This window comes from Kogia breviceps, chromosome 5 (genome assembly GCF_026419965.1).
Source record: "Kogia breviceps isolate mKogBre1 chromosome 5, mKogBre1 haplotype 1, whole genome shotgun sequence".
Lineage (NCBI taxonomy): Eukaryota > Metazoa > Chordata > Mammalia > Artiodactyla > Physeteridae > Kogia > Kogia breviceps.
Window position 1 is genome coordinate 147197042 of NC_081314.1, and position 12745 is coordinate 147209786.

The 12745-nt window shown below is 60.6% G+C and overlaps 1 protein-coding gene across 2 annotated transcripts; it reads right to left on the reverse strand.

Moving 5' to 3' along the window:
• Positions 1–1002: 1002 nt before the first annotated feature.
• Positions 1003–12283, reverse strand: SIK1 (salt inducible kinase 1). 2 transcript variants are annotated; one of them, XM_059064779.2, is made up of 14 exons: positions 12179–12283; positions 11600–11770; positions 11002–11118; positions 8489–8552; positions 8178–8339; positions 7916–8040; positions 7698–7821; positions 6805–7025; positions 6447–6596; positions 5908–6030; positions 5572–5788; positions 4795–5070; positions 3869–4103; positions 1003–3395 (listed from the first exon to the last, which is right to left on the reverse strand). In XM_059064779.2, exons 2-14 carry the CDS (start codon positions 11753–11755, stop codon positions 3011–3013), a joined length of 2355 nt encoding a protein of 784 aa, XP_058920762.1. In that variant the 5' UTR covers positions 11756–11770; positions 12179–12283; the 3' UTR covers positions 1003–3010. The 2 variants fall into 2 exon arrangements, with proteins under 2 accessions (XP_058920762.1, XP_066891299.1); XM_067035198.1 differs by lacking the exon at positions 5908–6030.
• Positions 12284–12745: the final 462 nt, after the last annotated feature.

Below are 12745 nucleotides of genomic sequence, written 5' to 3' on the forward strand. Positions count from 1 at the left end.
CTTTGTCTCCATGAATCTGGCTCCTCCAGGGACCTCACGTAAGCGGATCACACAATATTTGTCCTTTTGTTAACTGGCTTATGTCACTGGGCATAACGACCTCAAGGTTCATCCGTGCGGTAGCAGATGTCGGAATGCCCTTCCATTTTAAGGCTGAATACTATTCCATTGTGTGGATGGACCCCGTTCTGTTTACCCATCCATCCACCGGTGGATATTGGGGTTGCTTGGACATTTTGGCTACTGTGAATATGCTGCTATGAACATGGGTGTGCAGATATCTGTCTGAGACCCTGCTTTCAGTGCTTTTGGGTCTATGCCCAGAATTGGGATTGCTGGACGATATGGTCCTTACTTAACTATTCAAGGAACTGCAATACTGTTTTTCACAGCAGCTGCACCACCGTACCTTCCCACAAGCAATGCACAAGGGGTCCAATTTCTGCATCCTTGCCCGCACTTCTGTTTTTTTGATAGACCATCCTAATGAGTGTGAAAGGGTTCAAGAATTTTTTTATCACAAAAGATTTGCCAGGCATCAAAATGAAGAGAACACCCTTTGGTCTTCTGGCAGCCCCATCAGCCCTATTGCTAGAAGGTGGTGATGCCAACTTGAAAAGACCAGGAAGTAGTTTGGCTGTGAGACTCTTCCCAAGCCTTGATTTCTGGGTGGATTCAGAGAACATGGGTGAAGAGTGAAGCACGAATGGTGCCCCGGGAGGGGACGGACCAGCTGAAAACACACCTGGCTGTCAAGACATCCAGCCGATTAGCAGAGCTGCCACCTGGGAAGGGGGTCTGAGCACCAGCGCCCCCCCCACCCCTCACAGCCAGAGCCACCGAGCGCCCGTCCCTCCTAGCGGGTCAGGGCTTGGGCCTGCGGCTCGGCCGAGCGCGGGGGCTGGCACTTGGCCCTCTTCTCCAAGACCTGAGACTCATCAAACCTGGAGGAAGCGGCTCGGAAGGAAGGAGCCCCCCACAGAGAAGAAGCCGGGGAAGGAGTCAAGGTTTCTTCCCCAAATGTTTTATTTAAATATTAAATTAAAAAACATCCATCCACTAATCATTTGGCATACATTTCTCATGTGAACATAGGAAATAAAATAATTAATTCAGTTATGGTAAAAAACCCAGACTATGCACATCTTCGTCGGATGGCGTGGCGCCACGGGACAGGCCCCCGCGCCCAGTCCGCGGGGCAGCGCTGCTGAGAAACCCGCAGCACACGCACCGCAAACGCCGGACACAACGCGACACACGTCTGACGGTGACGGGAGGAAACCGCTGAGAGTAAAGTGCTTGTCATGGTTCTGAGGCCTTTGATCAGTGGCGTTAGAACAGATGCGTTAAGGAGGGAAGCGGCCTCGGGGGAGTGGACGGTGCCTCCAGAGGGTGGAGGCCGTGGCTGGCGTCCCAGGGCCTCCGGCGCTCTCCCGGCCCAAACCTTCCTAGTCACGGGAGGCTCTGGTGACTTCTCGGCGGCCAGGTGCAAGGACAGTCCTCTGTCCCGCCCCTGGACACAGCTACAGAGCAGCGGCGGTGGGGCAGGCGGGAGCTGGCCACACGCACAGACCCGGGCCGTCTCCCCGGCCTCTGGGGACCCGGCAATCTTTGGCTTCTGCACGTGCCACCTTCCTGGTTCGGCATCACCTGGGCCGAACGCTGCAGGCTGCGAGAGCCGACACGAGCTGAAGGCACGTGCGTTGGTAAAGGGACGGCGCTGACCGGCCACGGGGGTGGGGAGGGACGGCGGTCCTGCTCAGTCCAGCGGCCTCTGACGGACCGAGCCACCACCTGAGTTCACCTGCCCGGTGAGCGTGCGCCTGCTCTGCTTCCTGCTGGGCCCGCCTCCACACGGACCTGGTGCCAGAGCTTTGTTACGTTACCAGAGAGGGAAGTTCAAACCAGGAACACAAAAACATAGTAAAAAGTATAAAAAATAAGTAGTGTATGTCTGTCTCCTATGTATATACATGTACAGTATTCGCTTTAAAAAAAGAACAAAGCTTGAACAGCACTGACCGGACCTCTCGCTTCATTTTCCTAAGACGAAGGCCCACCAAGCGCAGGGCCTGGACAGGGTGGGCCGTCCCCCGACCGCAAGCGGCCCATCCCTGCCCCAGCATCACAGAATCGCCATATTGCACGATCCCCCCTCCACCCCAAGTCAGCTGTTCTTTTTGGACCCTGATCATGAAATGCATAAAAACTTAATTAGCAGCGGAAATAAGAGGAGCAGGAGGCAGAGGCTTCCCCAGCTCCCTCGAAGGTGCCCTGGGGCTCCAGGCCAAGTGACCGGGGTGGGGGGCGGGGAGCCTCCACCTCGGGGGTCACTCCGCCCCACCCAGGCTCCTCTTTGCAGCCCCTCCGAAGAATCCTGGAAAACCAGCTCCCGAGCAGTTTATAAAATGTCTCCTCTAAAATAAGAAAAACTATCCTCTGGGTTCTGATTTCAGGGGAGAGAATTCCAAGAATTTATAGATTATCTTCTCTTGGGCTGGACGTTAGAGCTTTTCAAGAACTGATACGTAAAGCAGAAAGTTCACAGTTTTCAAGTGAAGCATAAGTGTTCCAGGAAGTGGAGAATTGTGAAGTAAAGAAACCCCACTAACACATGCACGCACACACACACGCAACGGGGACGCACGGCTCACACCGTTTTCTGGGGGCAATCGGCGACCCCCTCCCCTCCACCCCGCGACCCCGACCACAGCGCTGCCAGCTCCACCCGCTGCCCTCCTCCCGCCCCAGCGACAGGTCCCGGGATTATTATTTTTCTTCGCAAGTTTCCAGTCCCTACTCGGAGTTACAGTTGCTCTCAGTGCAAGGGGAAAAAAAAAAAAAAAAAAAAAAAAAAAAAAAAAAATCAAACAAAAAATAAACTAAAAAAAGCCAAAACACCAAACGTATTGCTTGTTTTCCTTCTGAAAAGTTCTTGGCTTTGAGTCCGGGAACGTCTTCACACACTCTGAAATTATTGCTTCGAGAAGTCGCAGCCCGGCCGGGCCCCTCACTGCACCAAGACGCAGGTGCCCAGCGGGCCGGCGGTCAGGTCCTCCATCTCACAGGCCCCCTGGGGCAGCCCCGCGGGCGCCAGGCTCGGGGACAGGGTGGCGAAGCGTGGCTGGGGGGCCGCGGCGGCGGGGCCGGGGGCCGCGGAGCCGCTGATGCGCAGGTGGGCGTCCAGGAGCTGGGCGGCCGACGCCACGGGGGAGCCCCCGGCCTGCAGCAGGGGGGGCGGCGGCAGCGGGCCGGGCCCCAGCCCCAGCTCCGTCTGCAGTCCCGACATGAGGAGGGCGCCGTCGCAGGGGGCGAGGACCAGGGCGGCCGGGGGCGGCTGGGCGGCCGGCGGGCAGCCGGGTGGCGCCGCTGGGTGGTGCTGTAACTGGAGCAACCTGGCCAGGCCGAGGGACAGGGAGGGCAGGTCAGCGCCGGCTGGCGTGCGGCCGCCCCCGCCACCCGGCCAGGCTCCCACACGATCGGGTTTCCACCCGCCAGGGCTGGAGGGCCCGCCCCGTGGAAGTACGGGCTGGAGCTGCTCGGAACACGCCACTCTGTGCGTGACTCATCCCCTGAGCAATTCCTGGCATTTCATTCCCCGTCCTGCTTTCGTAGCAGCTCGGAGATGCCAACCAGACGTGACATTCTTACCCGCCGCCCCTCCCTCCCCCACTGCGGGCCGATGCTCCCCACCCCCGCCCCCAGCTACTGGGAAGGAGCAGCACGGATCTCCCCCGGCCTGGGTAGGGTGGCGGCGCTTGTCTGGTTATGTGCAGAAGCGGGCGCTCGGGGGGAAGGCTGCTCAGAAAATCGCAAGCCACGGGAGCCCTGCCCAGGCCCCGGCGCCAGTGCCGAGCGCGCGTCTTACCTCTGCTGGTGCAACACCTCCTCCAGCAGGCTCCTGCCCTCCCGGCCGCCGGCCGCGCCGCCGTGCAGGCCCGGGCTCTGTGCGGGCAGCTGGAAGGCGCTCAGGCCGCCCCTCGAGGTCCGGCTGGAGGAGGAGGGCTGGCACACCTGGCGAGCCAGCCCCTTGATCTTGTTCAGCCCCAGAAAGCCTTTGGTCCTCGCGTTCTTCCTCAGCTGCTGCCGAAAGGCTTTCAGCCCTGGGGACAGGCAAAGCCAACAGTATACGGACCCGTCCACCTGCCCTGGCCTGATGGCCCGTCGCTTGCGGGGGCTTCCAGACAGTGGGGAGGAGTACGGGGGGCCGAGCGGCGCGCACGTGGGGGGGTGGGGGGACCCGCACGCCGTCCTGTGGGGTCAAGGGGCCCTCTGGTCACCCCATCACTTCACGACAGCCCCTCTCCTGGGGCTGGGACATCAGTCTCTTTGGGGGTTTGGTTTGGGACAGCACTTCCAGCCCCGAAGAAGCACGCGTCTGGGCAGACAGTGGCTCCTCCGTGGAAGGAGGGCGCGAGCAGTGCGGGGGCCTCGGGAGGGGGCTGGGGCCCCACAAGCCCTGGGAGGTGCCAGGAGAGCCAGGCCGCCAAGTATGGGCTGCTGTTGTGGCGGGCGCCTCCCTGACCATCCCCCTCCAAGTCAGGAGCGGCTGCCCGCCGTCCAAGCCTCTCTTGGGCTTTTAGGACCAGCTACTGGAGGCCGTGTGAGCGCGTCCCAGAAGCCAGGGCGTCTAGAAGCTGGGCAGCAGCTTCTTCCTGCCCAGGGAGCACGGTGCTCCACGGGGACCAGCCAGCAGAGGGGATCGCCGCCTGCCGTTAAGGACAAAGTGATGCCCCCCGGGGTGCACACGGGTCTCCTGGGGAAGGCAGAAGTGGGCGCGAAAGGGGAAGTCACCTTGAGTGAGAGAGGTGTCTGACGCCCTCCGGCCCTCCTGGAAGCTGACGGGGAGCAGGGCGGCTCCTCCGAGCGCCCCCTGCGCCTGCAGCACGGGGGTGGCAGACTGGGTCCCCAGGAGTGGCGAGGCCAGTCTGAGCGGTGAGCAGGCGCTCAGCAGTCCCTGAGCGACCAGGTGTCCACTGAGCCCAGCCAGGCCGTCACCCGCAGCAGTCAGGCAGCTGTCGGAGCTGGTGCCTTCGGAAGGACTGGCCGCAGAGGGTGAGACGACGATACCTGCAGGGCAGCACACGCTGCTGAGGCCACACGCGCCCGGGGACGCCCGACACCCTTCCCAGCACGTCCAGGTGCTCTGGCCCCGGCGCCTCGCGCCTGTTGCGGCCTCACCCCGGCCCTCAGACGGCCCGTGGCCCACTGACGGGGCAGACAGCTGTACCCTCCCCACCCCTAGCCCCAACTCTGGGGGTGGGAAGTCTGTGACGGCCAGATGCCCCCAGAGTCCAGGGAGCCTCGACGGCCTGCACCACGGGGCTGGGGCCGCAGCTACAGCCAACAGGTGGCGCTTGGACCCGGGACGCCGAGGGGCCTGGGCCTAGGACCTGCCCTGCTGGTCCCCGAGGGCAGCTAAACGCCACGCTGCCCCTGCCTCTCGAGGGCCACCTGCGAGGTCTAAGTACGGTTCACGTGGCCTCGGGCGAGTCAGGAATGGCAAACCCGAAGACGCTGCCCGTCACAGCCCACCCGCCGGGCGTGTCCCCGACCCACGGGGACGCTTACACGGAGGGACGCGCGGGGAGAGGCAGGCGGACACCTCGGCCAGCGTGTGTCTCCGGCCGGTGCTGCCGGGCGGGGGCTCCTGCGCCTCCTGCTCGTCGTCCAGGCCCGGGCCCCGCCTGGCCTCCTCGCTGATGGCCGTGTCCAGCAGGCTGCTGGGGGAGACGGAGCGCCGCCGGCACACCCCGCGGCAGCCGGCGTCCACGGCGAAGAGCAAGGGCTGCGGGGACACACACGGGCCGGTGACGCCAGCGCCCTGCGAGGCCCGGCCCGGGGCGTCGCCACCGCTGGGAACCGGACGGGCCCACCCCGGACACCGCCTGCGAGGCGCTCGCACACCTGCAGCGAGCCGCGGAGGCCACCGTCCATCTCAGCCTGCAGGACGGACTGCGCCAAGGCCTGGGGCTGCGCGCACAGCAGCGCAGCGCGGAAGGCGTCACCGGGGGGGCCTTCCTGAGGCACCTGGGGGCCGGCAGACGGGGACACAGGCCGTGAGGGCAGAGGCGGGGCACGACCGCGAGCAACGCGGCGCCGCGGAGCGGACCAGGCGGCTTCCCCCCGAGCTAAGAGGCGTCGGCCGCCAGCTGCGGGCTCAGGACGCGTGTAGCCCCTCCAGCACCTCACTGTGTGGGGTGACCGGGGGATCGGCCAAGCGGCGGCTCCAGGGGCCTTGAAGGAACGGGGGGGTCGGGGGGGCCTGACCCCCAGCAGAGCGGCTGGCACCCCCCCGCCTCACAAGGCCCTAACGGGAGGGGGTCGGTGACCCGGGGGCTCAGCCCGCGTGCCCTCCCAGGCATGTCCGCGCAGGGGATCCCTAACTCGGGGACACGGTCCAAGGCAGGGACGCGGCGCTGGGCACCGAGGGCGCCGCCCCTCACCTCAAATCCGCCGAGGTCCGAGCTCCGGGGCCTCTGGTGCCAGGCGTGGCCGGGCCGGGCCGGCGGTGGGGCGGGCCGGAGCTCCTTTAGCCGCTCCAGGAGGAGGTAATAAATGGCAGCGAAGTGGTTGTAGCTGCTGTTCTGCAGCGACTGGGGGCAGAGACGCGGGGTGAGAGCGCAGCCGGCGGGGCAGCTCCCCGAAGAGCCCGCCCCCGCGCCGTTCCGGGGTGGCCGGGCCGCCCTTCGCTCAGCCGCGCGCCCGTCTTAACCCGGCTGGCGAGCACCTGCCTCCCCAGTTCAGCGGCCCCCCGACCGGGCAGGCGCGCCCTCCCCACGGCGGGCCAGGCCGGCGGCGCACCTCCACGGTCCTCTGCCGGTCCACGCCCAGCGTCTGCATGATGCCCAGTGCCTGCTCGTCGTAGCTGCCCAGGCTGGAGGCGTAGCCGAGCAAGAAGACCGGGCAGGTCGGCTGCCGCAGGGCGGGGTCGGCCTGCATCCACCTGTGCTGCCAGATCTGGCTGATGGTGATGCGCTTGGTGGGGTCCACTGCCAGCATGCGGCGGATCAGCGTCTCGCAATCTGGGGGGCAAGGGAGGCGCACTGAGCCCGCGAGGGCCTCCTGCACGCGCGTGCCCACCGCCCAGCGGGGTCCCTGCAGGGGACGTGGCTCCCGGGCACGTGGCGGGCAGACAAGTGACCATCCCAAAGAACACTGAGGCCAGGAGCGGTGGCCTGGGTGCCACAGGCCTGCTGCCAAGGGGGGCCACGGGCCGAGGGGTCAGGTCCCTGGGGGACATGGTCCTAACGTCCACCAGACCGGGTACCACCCGGACTCCCACACCCTGCTGTGACCAAGCACGCGAGGAAGCAGCGTCCAACACCTTCCAGAGCGGAAGAGAAAAGCACAGTGTGGGAGGGGTGAGACTCAGGGGACGTGGCCAGCACCCTGAGGGCTGTCGCCGGGCCCCCAGGCGGCCGCGGAGCAGCCTGCGTAGGCATCAGCCGGCCCTATAAGTCGGGCACAGAAAAAGCAGCCAGTGGGTTGGGATTCTCTCGCGGGCATCTAGTAAACACCCCACAGTGACATGGGACTGGCTCCCGGGCCCGATGGCAGACTCAGAAGACGGTCAAGCAGGCGTTTCAGGAACGAAATCCCTCCTCCTCCCCGCAAAGTCTCATCCTGGTTACCCAAGAGCTCAGGCAGCAGGCTGGTGACCGCACCCGCCCAGAGGAGGCCGGGCACTCACCTACCTCGAGACATGAAGAAGGGGATGCGGAACCGGCCCTCTAGCACCCGCTGCCGCAAGGCCGGCAGGCTAGGCCCGTCGAAGGGAAGAGAGCCGCAGACGAGGACGTACAGCACGACGCCCAGGCTCTGAGGAGAGGCAGACGTGAGTCAGCGCCTGCGCCCCGGCACCGGTGCCCCCTGAGCACCCGCACCCCCCGGCCACTGCACCAGTGGCTCCTACCCAGATGTCCAGCTGGGGGCCTTCGTACTCCTTCCCCTCGAAGACCTCCGGGGCTGCGTACGGGGGGCTCCCACACCACGTGGACAGAGGCTCTCCTGGCTTATAGAAATTCCCAAACCCGAAATCTGAGAGACAAGGAAACAGGCGATGAAGCTGCGGTGCAAATGGCAGGGCCGCAGTTTCCACGGCTCGTGCGTTACGGCACGGGGCCCCTCGCCGGCGTGCACCTCCCTCCCGCTGGGCGCGCTCCTGTGCCCTTCACCTGCCAGCTTGATCTCCATGTTGCTGTCCAGCAACAGGTTCTCGGTCTTGAGGTCCCGGTGCACGATGTTATGGCTGTGGCAATACTCCACGGCGGACAGAATCTGCCAGAACTTCTTGCGGGCTTCACTTTCGCTCAGGTGCCCAGTGGAGGTCAAGTAATCTGAGGAGGGACAAAAGGAAGCTATAGCCCTAAATCCAAAGGTCCGGCCGTCGCCTGGGCACAACGAAAGGATGCTGGGGAGACCCAAACACTGGAGGGGCGATCAGGACATTTCTTTCCAACAGATACTAAGAATCAGCATGGCTTACCAAACATTTCTCCATTTTTTGCGAATTCGGTGACAATGTAAAGCATATCCTTTGTTTCCATAACCTACAAAAATAAAGACCTAACGTTTAACCACATAAAGGGAACATACCAACGGTATAAATAATCTACTTGAACCCCAGTAAATTTTTAACTTCTCCAGAGTGAGCATGTTCGTTATTTTAACAAAGGAAAGAAAAGAAAATCTTCCGCAATAAAGAGAGAAAGGAGATCCCTATTCAGAAAAAGTTTTTTGAAAATCAGAGGTGAGTTCCTCACTAACCTGTCCATCCTGATACACCTCTGCTTCCCAAAAATATCTACTTGTATTGGAACTCTCCTCTATGGTATTTTTAATTCACTTTGCCTCACCCAAAGTGAAGGCTCTGCAGGCCCCAGCAGTAAAAGAGATGGAGAGAGTTCTGTGAGGCCTTTCTTCTAGAAGCCTAGCAAGGCAACAGATTATCCAAGCCAGGGCCGGCACGAGCTGAATAATAGATAACAAATTCCCCGCCCCACTTGCGTTACTGACCTGATACAGTAGGCTGTGAGAGGCCAGCTTTGCCAGGTAAGCTACAAAAGACTCCTCTCCGTACAGCAAACTCCCCGGCGTGTGTGTCAATAGCAACAGCCAATGTCAAACACACCTTAAAGGTTCGTTTACTGATCGAGAATTTTATTTCACATTGAAAAGAAATTTTAAGATTTTAAAACATAACTAATTAAGAAACGAGGTCAAATTCAAATCTTTGGTACTGAAAGGAGTACAACAAACTCATGTCTGTGTATTTTAAAATATTTCAGAGGGAGACAGAGAGCATACATCTTTACAGAAAAAGATCTCTTCAGGGTTCAAAATATAGTTATTCCTTTAAAAAGGCACTTTAAAGACAACTGCCTTGAGCCACAAATCTAACGCGAAAAGTGAACACAATGCAGTTTTGCTACACTTGTAACTGCCCTTTTGCCCTGGACGTGTGTGATAGAGTGACATGTTGTAAGTTGATCCCTTTCCTCAATTTAAAAAAGAGATGGAGGAAGAATTAAGAGTCAACGTGTTTGAAGTTTTAAAAAAAACCTCGAGGGAAGAGCTGAAGCGTCTCACAGAGGTTCTGGGGACTGGGCCAGCTGGATGAAAATTAGACACGAGTTGTCAAAACCAGAGCCATAACAATCGCTGCTCCCCACTGAACCCTGTCTCCAGACAGTTAAAGCAGCTCATGGAATGATGAGAAAATTCACCCCCCCGGAAAGACCTCTACCGCCTGGCGAACTGCGCTCGTCCCGCACAGGGTCAGCGGAGGCCAGGAAGATGGGGAAAGCTCTGGCTCAGCCCCCTGTCAAAGTCAGAGACAGACAGGCTTCAGCCCGCTCCTGCGGCAGCAGGCTGGGCACATCGCTCAGGCACTGACATCAGTGACCATGGAGGAAACGTTCCATCTCGGCCTGACCCGAAAATGACAACAGAAACAAAACACGAACTGGAGTGCACGTGACTCGATCTCAGCACTTAACGATGCTGAGTAAACTGTCATCAGGGCAACACGAGCCCCATGACTCCACCACATCCTTCACGGTAACCCAGTGCAGCAGCCTCCCCGGGGGGACATTTCAACCTCAGTCCTCTCCCCTGCCACACTGTACAGCTTCACCTTGCCAAGGGCACACACGCCTCCCACACCGTCCCATACTCATCTCGGACGCACAGGGTTTCGTGAGAATCTTCAAAAGGAGCTTATACCCAACACAACTGGGAGTAAAATATCAAACATCTGCAAAGAACTTATCCTTCTGCAAGTAGACCCGGGTTCATTTTGCAGAAGCGCCTGGCTAAGTAAGAGATCCCTTTGCTGTCCTAATTAAATCAGCACTTGGTTTCCAAAGATACAATTTATTAGTTTCAATGGAAGAACAAAAAGTCACAAAGCAAACCAACAGACGGACAGGGTGAGGCATGTTCTTAAAGCGGATTAGATGGCAAGTTCCTTTTGCTCTCACCGCAGCAGCAGCAGCAGCAAAGGCATCTCGTCTCTCCGTTTTTGATGGAAGGGTTGAAACGGGATAGACAAATGCTCACTGCAGCCTTTGCGCACATAAGTTTACGAAAACTGGTAAGAGCAGCTGGTTTTAAAGATTAATAATTATCTGCAAAGGCAGGAGAGTCTAGTTTCACTCAGATTCATCCCTTCACACTAAATAGTTGACTTATGGCAATGCAGAGATCTAATTGTTTGTTTTCATAGTAAATTTAACAACCGACCTCCACGCGTTCAAAACTGGAATGAGTAACACTACCAAACAAAGCTTTAATGAAGCAAATCTGAATTATGAGCCAAGACCCAGAAAATAATTGAACAGCTTACAAAAGTCAATCTGTTCACCTTATGCAATCAACCCCCTGAATCCTACAAACACCCCAAAAGAGGGACAACCTTCAGAGACTTAAGTTGTTGAAAATTTAAAAAATGGTACACTTTGCCAGAAGTAAGAGTGGAAGGCAAACTTGAGTCCTTACCTGATAAAGCTTTATGATATGAGGATGATTCAGAAGCTTCATGATCTGAACTTCACGATATATTTTTTCCAAATTGCTTGAATCTAATCGTGTCTTGTCGATTATTTTTATTGCAACCTACAAATTTTTAACAGATAAAGGATATTTTGTTTGAAAAAGAAAAACCCTCTCATTTAAGCTAATTTACACATTTCGTTTTCCGTAGGTTAATTTCTAAAACACTTTGTGTCCCCAAAGGTCACAAAAAGTTAGGGAGGAAAATAACGAAACTAACCATTAATATTACTTAAAAAGTCAAAGATCAACAAATGTCCTAAGTCTCTGCAGGCTCACTTTACAGGGCTCCAGCTGCACTCCTAGGTCATTTGCTCTTTATCCTCCTTGCTGTCCCCCAATATTTGTACAGATTATGCATAATCATAATATAAAGCATTTTTTCCCCTTTCCAAACTAAAAACTGTCAGCGTTTAGACATTAGGACGAAGGACCCCACAAGCAGGGATTCCACCAGCTTCCCCTGCTCCAGGGAAGGGGGGTGTCCACCCGCAGAGGGAGCACCCCCGGAGGGTCCACCCCGGGGTCCCGCCGCCCCACGCACCTGCGTTTTGGTAACTCGATGCCGGGCCAGCTTCACCACCGCGAAATTGCCCTTGCCCAGGGTCCGCTCGATGTCGTAAAAGCCCACCCGGAGGGGTTTCTGCTGTCCCTGGCCCGAGCCCGCGGGGGCCGCGCTCAACTCCGACATGATCACCATGGCTCCGGGCCGCACCTGCGGGCGGGGGGCGCGCTCAGCTCGGCGCCGGCCGGCCCGAGCCCAGGGCCCCCGGCCCGCCGGGCGCGCGGACCCGCTGCCACCCGCCACCGCCGGCGACCGGCTCCACAGCGACCCCGGATTCCGGGAGCCCCGCGGGGCGTGCGCCCCGCTCCCACGCCCGCCGCCCGCGCTCCGCTCGGCTCGGGCTCCCGGTCCCAAGCCCCGCGGGGCGCGTGGATCGCCGCTCGCGCTCGGCTCCGTCCCGAAACCCGGACCCCGCTCCCACGCCCCCCCACGCCGCCCGCCTCACCACAAAGCGGAGCCCGGCGGCGGCGCCCCGGCCCGCGACCCCCGCGCGCGCACCTGCGGGGCCGCGGAGCCCGCAGCCCCGAGCCCAACGGCGGCCGCCTGCCCGCGCCTCACCTCCGCCGCCCTCGGAGCGCCGAGGTCGGGACGCCGATCGCTCCGCGGCCCCCGCCGCCCGCTCGGCCGCTCGCGCTGCCCGGTCGCCCGCTGCTCAGCCGCCTGCAGCCCGGGCCGCGCCGCATGTCAGCTCTGAGCCGAGCGCCGGGCTCTCTGGCCGCACGCGCCGCCAGCCCCGCCCTCCGGTTCCGCCCCGGGCCGCCAGGCCACGCCCCCACCACGCCCCCACGCCGCCGGCCACGCCCACGCCGCCGCAGCCGGATTGATACATCCCCATTGACGTCCTTTTGACGCCGGAGCGACGCGCGGCCGAGCGCCAGGCGGAGGGAGAGCGCGAGATCGGGCCGTTGCCAAGAGACTGGCGGCTCTGACGCGCGCGCTGATGAGGCCGTCGCCACGGCGACCGCGGGGTGGTGACGTCAGGGACGCCGGCCGCCCGAGGCCCGCCCGCCAGAGCCCGCGTTCCCGCCGGCGCGCGCCCGCTACCGGACGCCGCAGGCGCTGCGGGCGGCTTAACCCTTTCGTCCCCGGGCGCAGCCCTCCCTCCTGCACGCGCGCGCACTGCCG

Excerpts from the sequence above, each read along its gene's own strand:
- SIK1 (XM_059064779.2), bottom strand. The coding sequence starts at position 11,755 with ATGGTGATCATGTCGGAGTTGAGCGCGGCCCCCGCGGGCTCGGGCCAG. Across the intron at positions 7,026-7,697 it reads CCCCTTCTTCATGTCTCGAG|ATTGCGAGACGCTGATCCGC; the intron begins GTAGGTGAGTGC and ends CTTGCCCCCCAG. Across the intron at positions 6,597-6,804 it reads ACCGGCAGAGGACCGTGGAG|TCGCTGCAGAACAGCAGCTA; the intron begins GTGCGCCGCCGG and ends CTCTGCCCCCAG.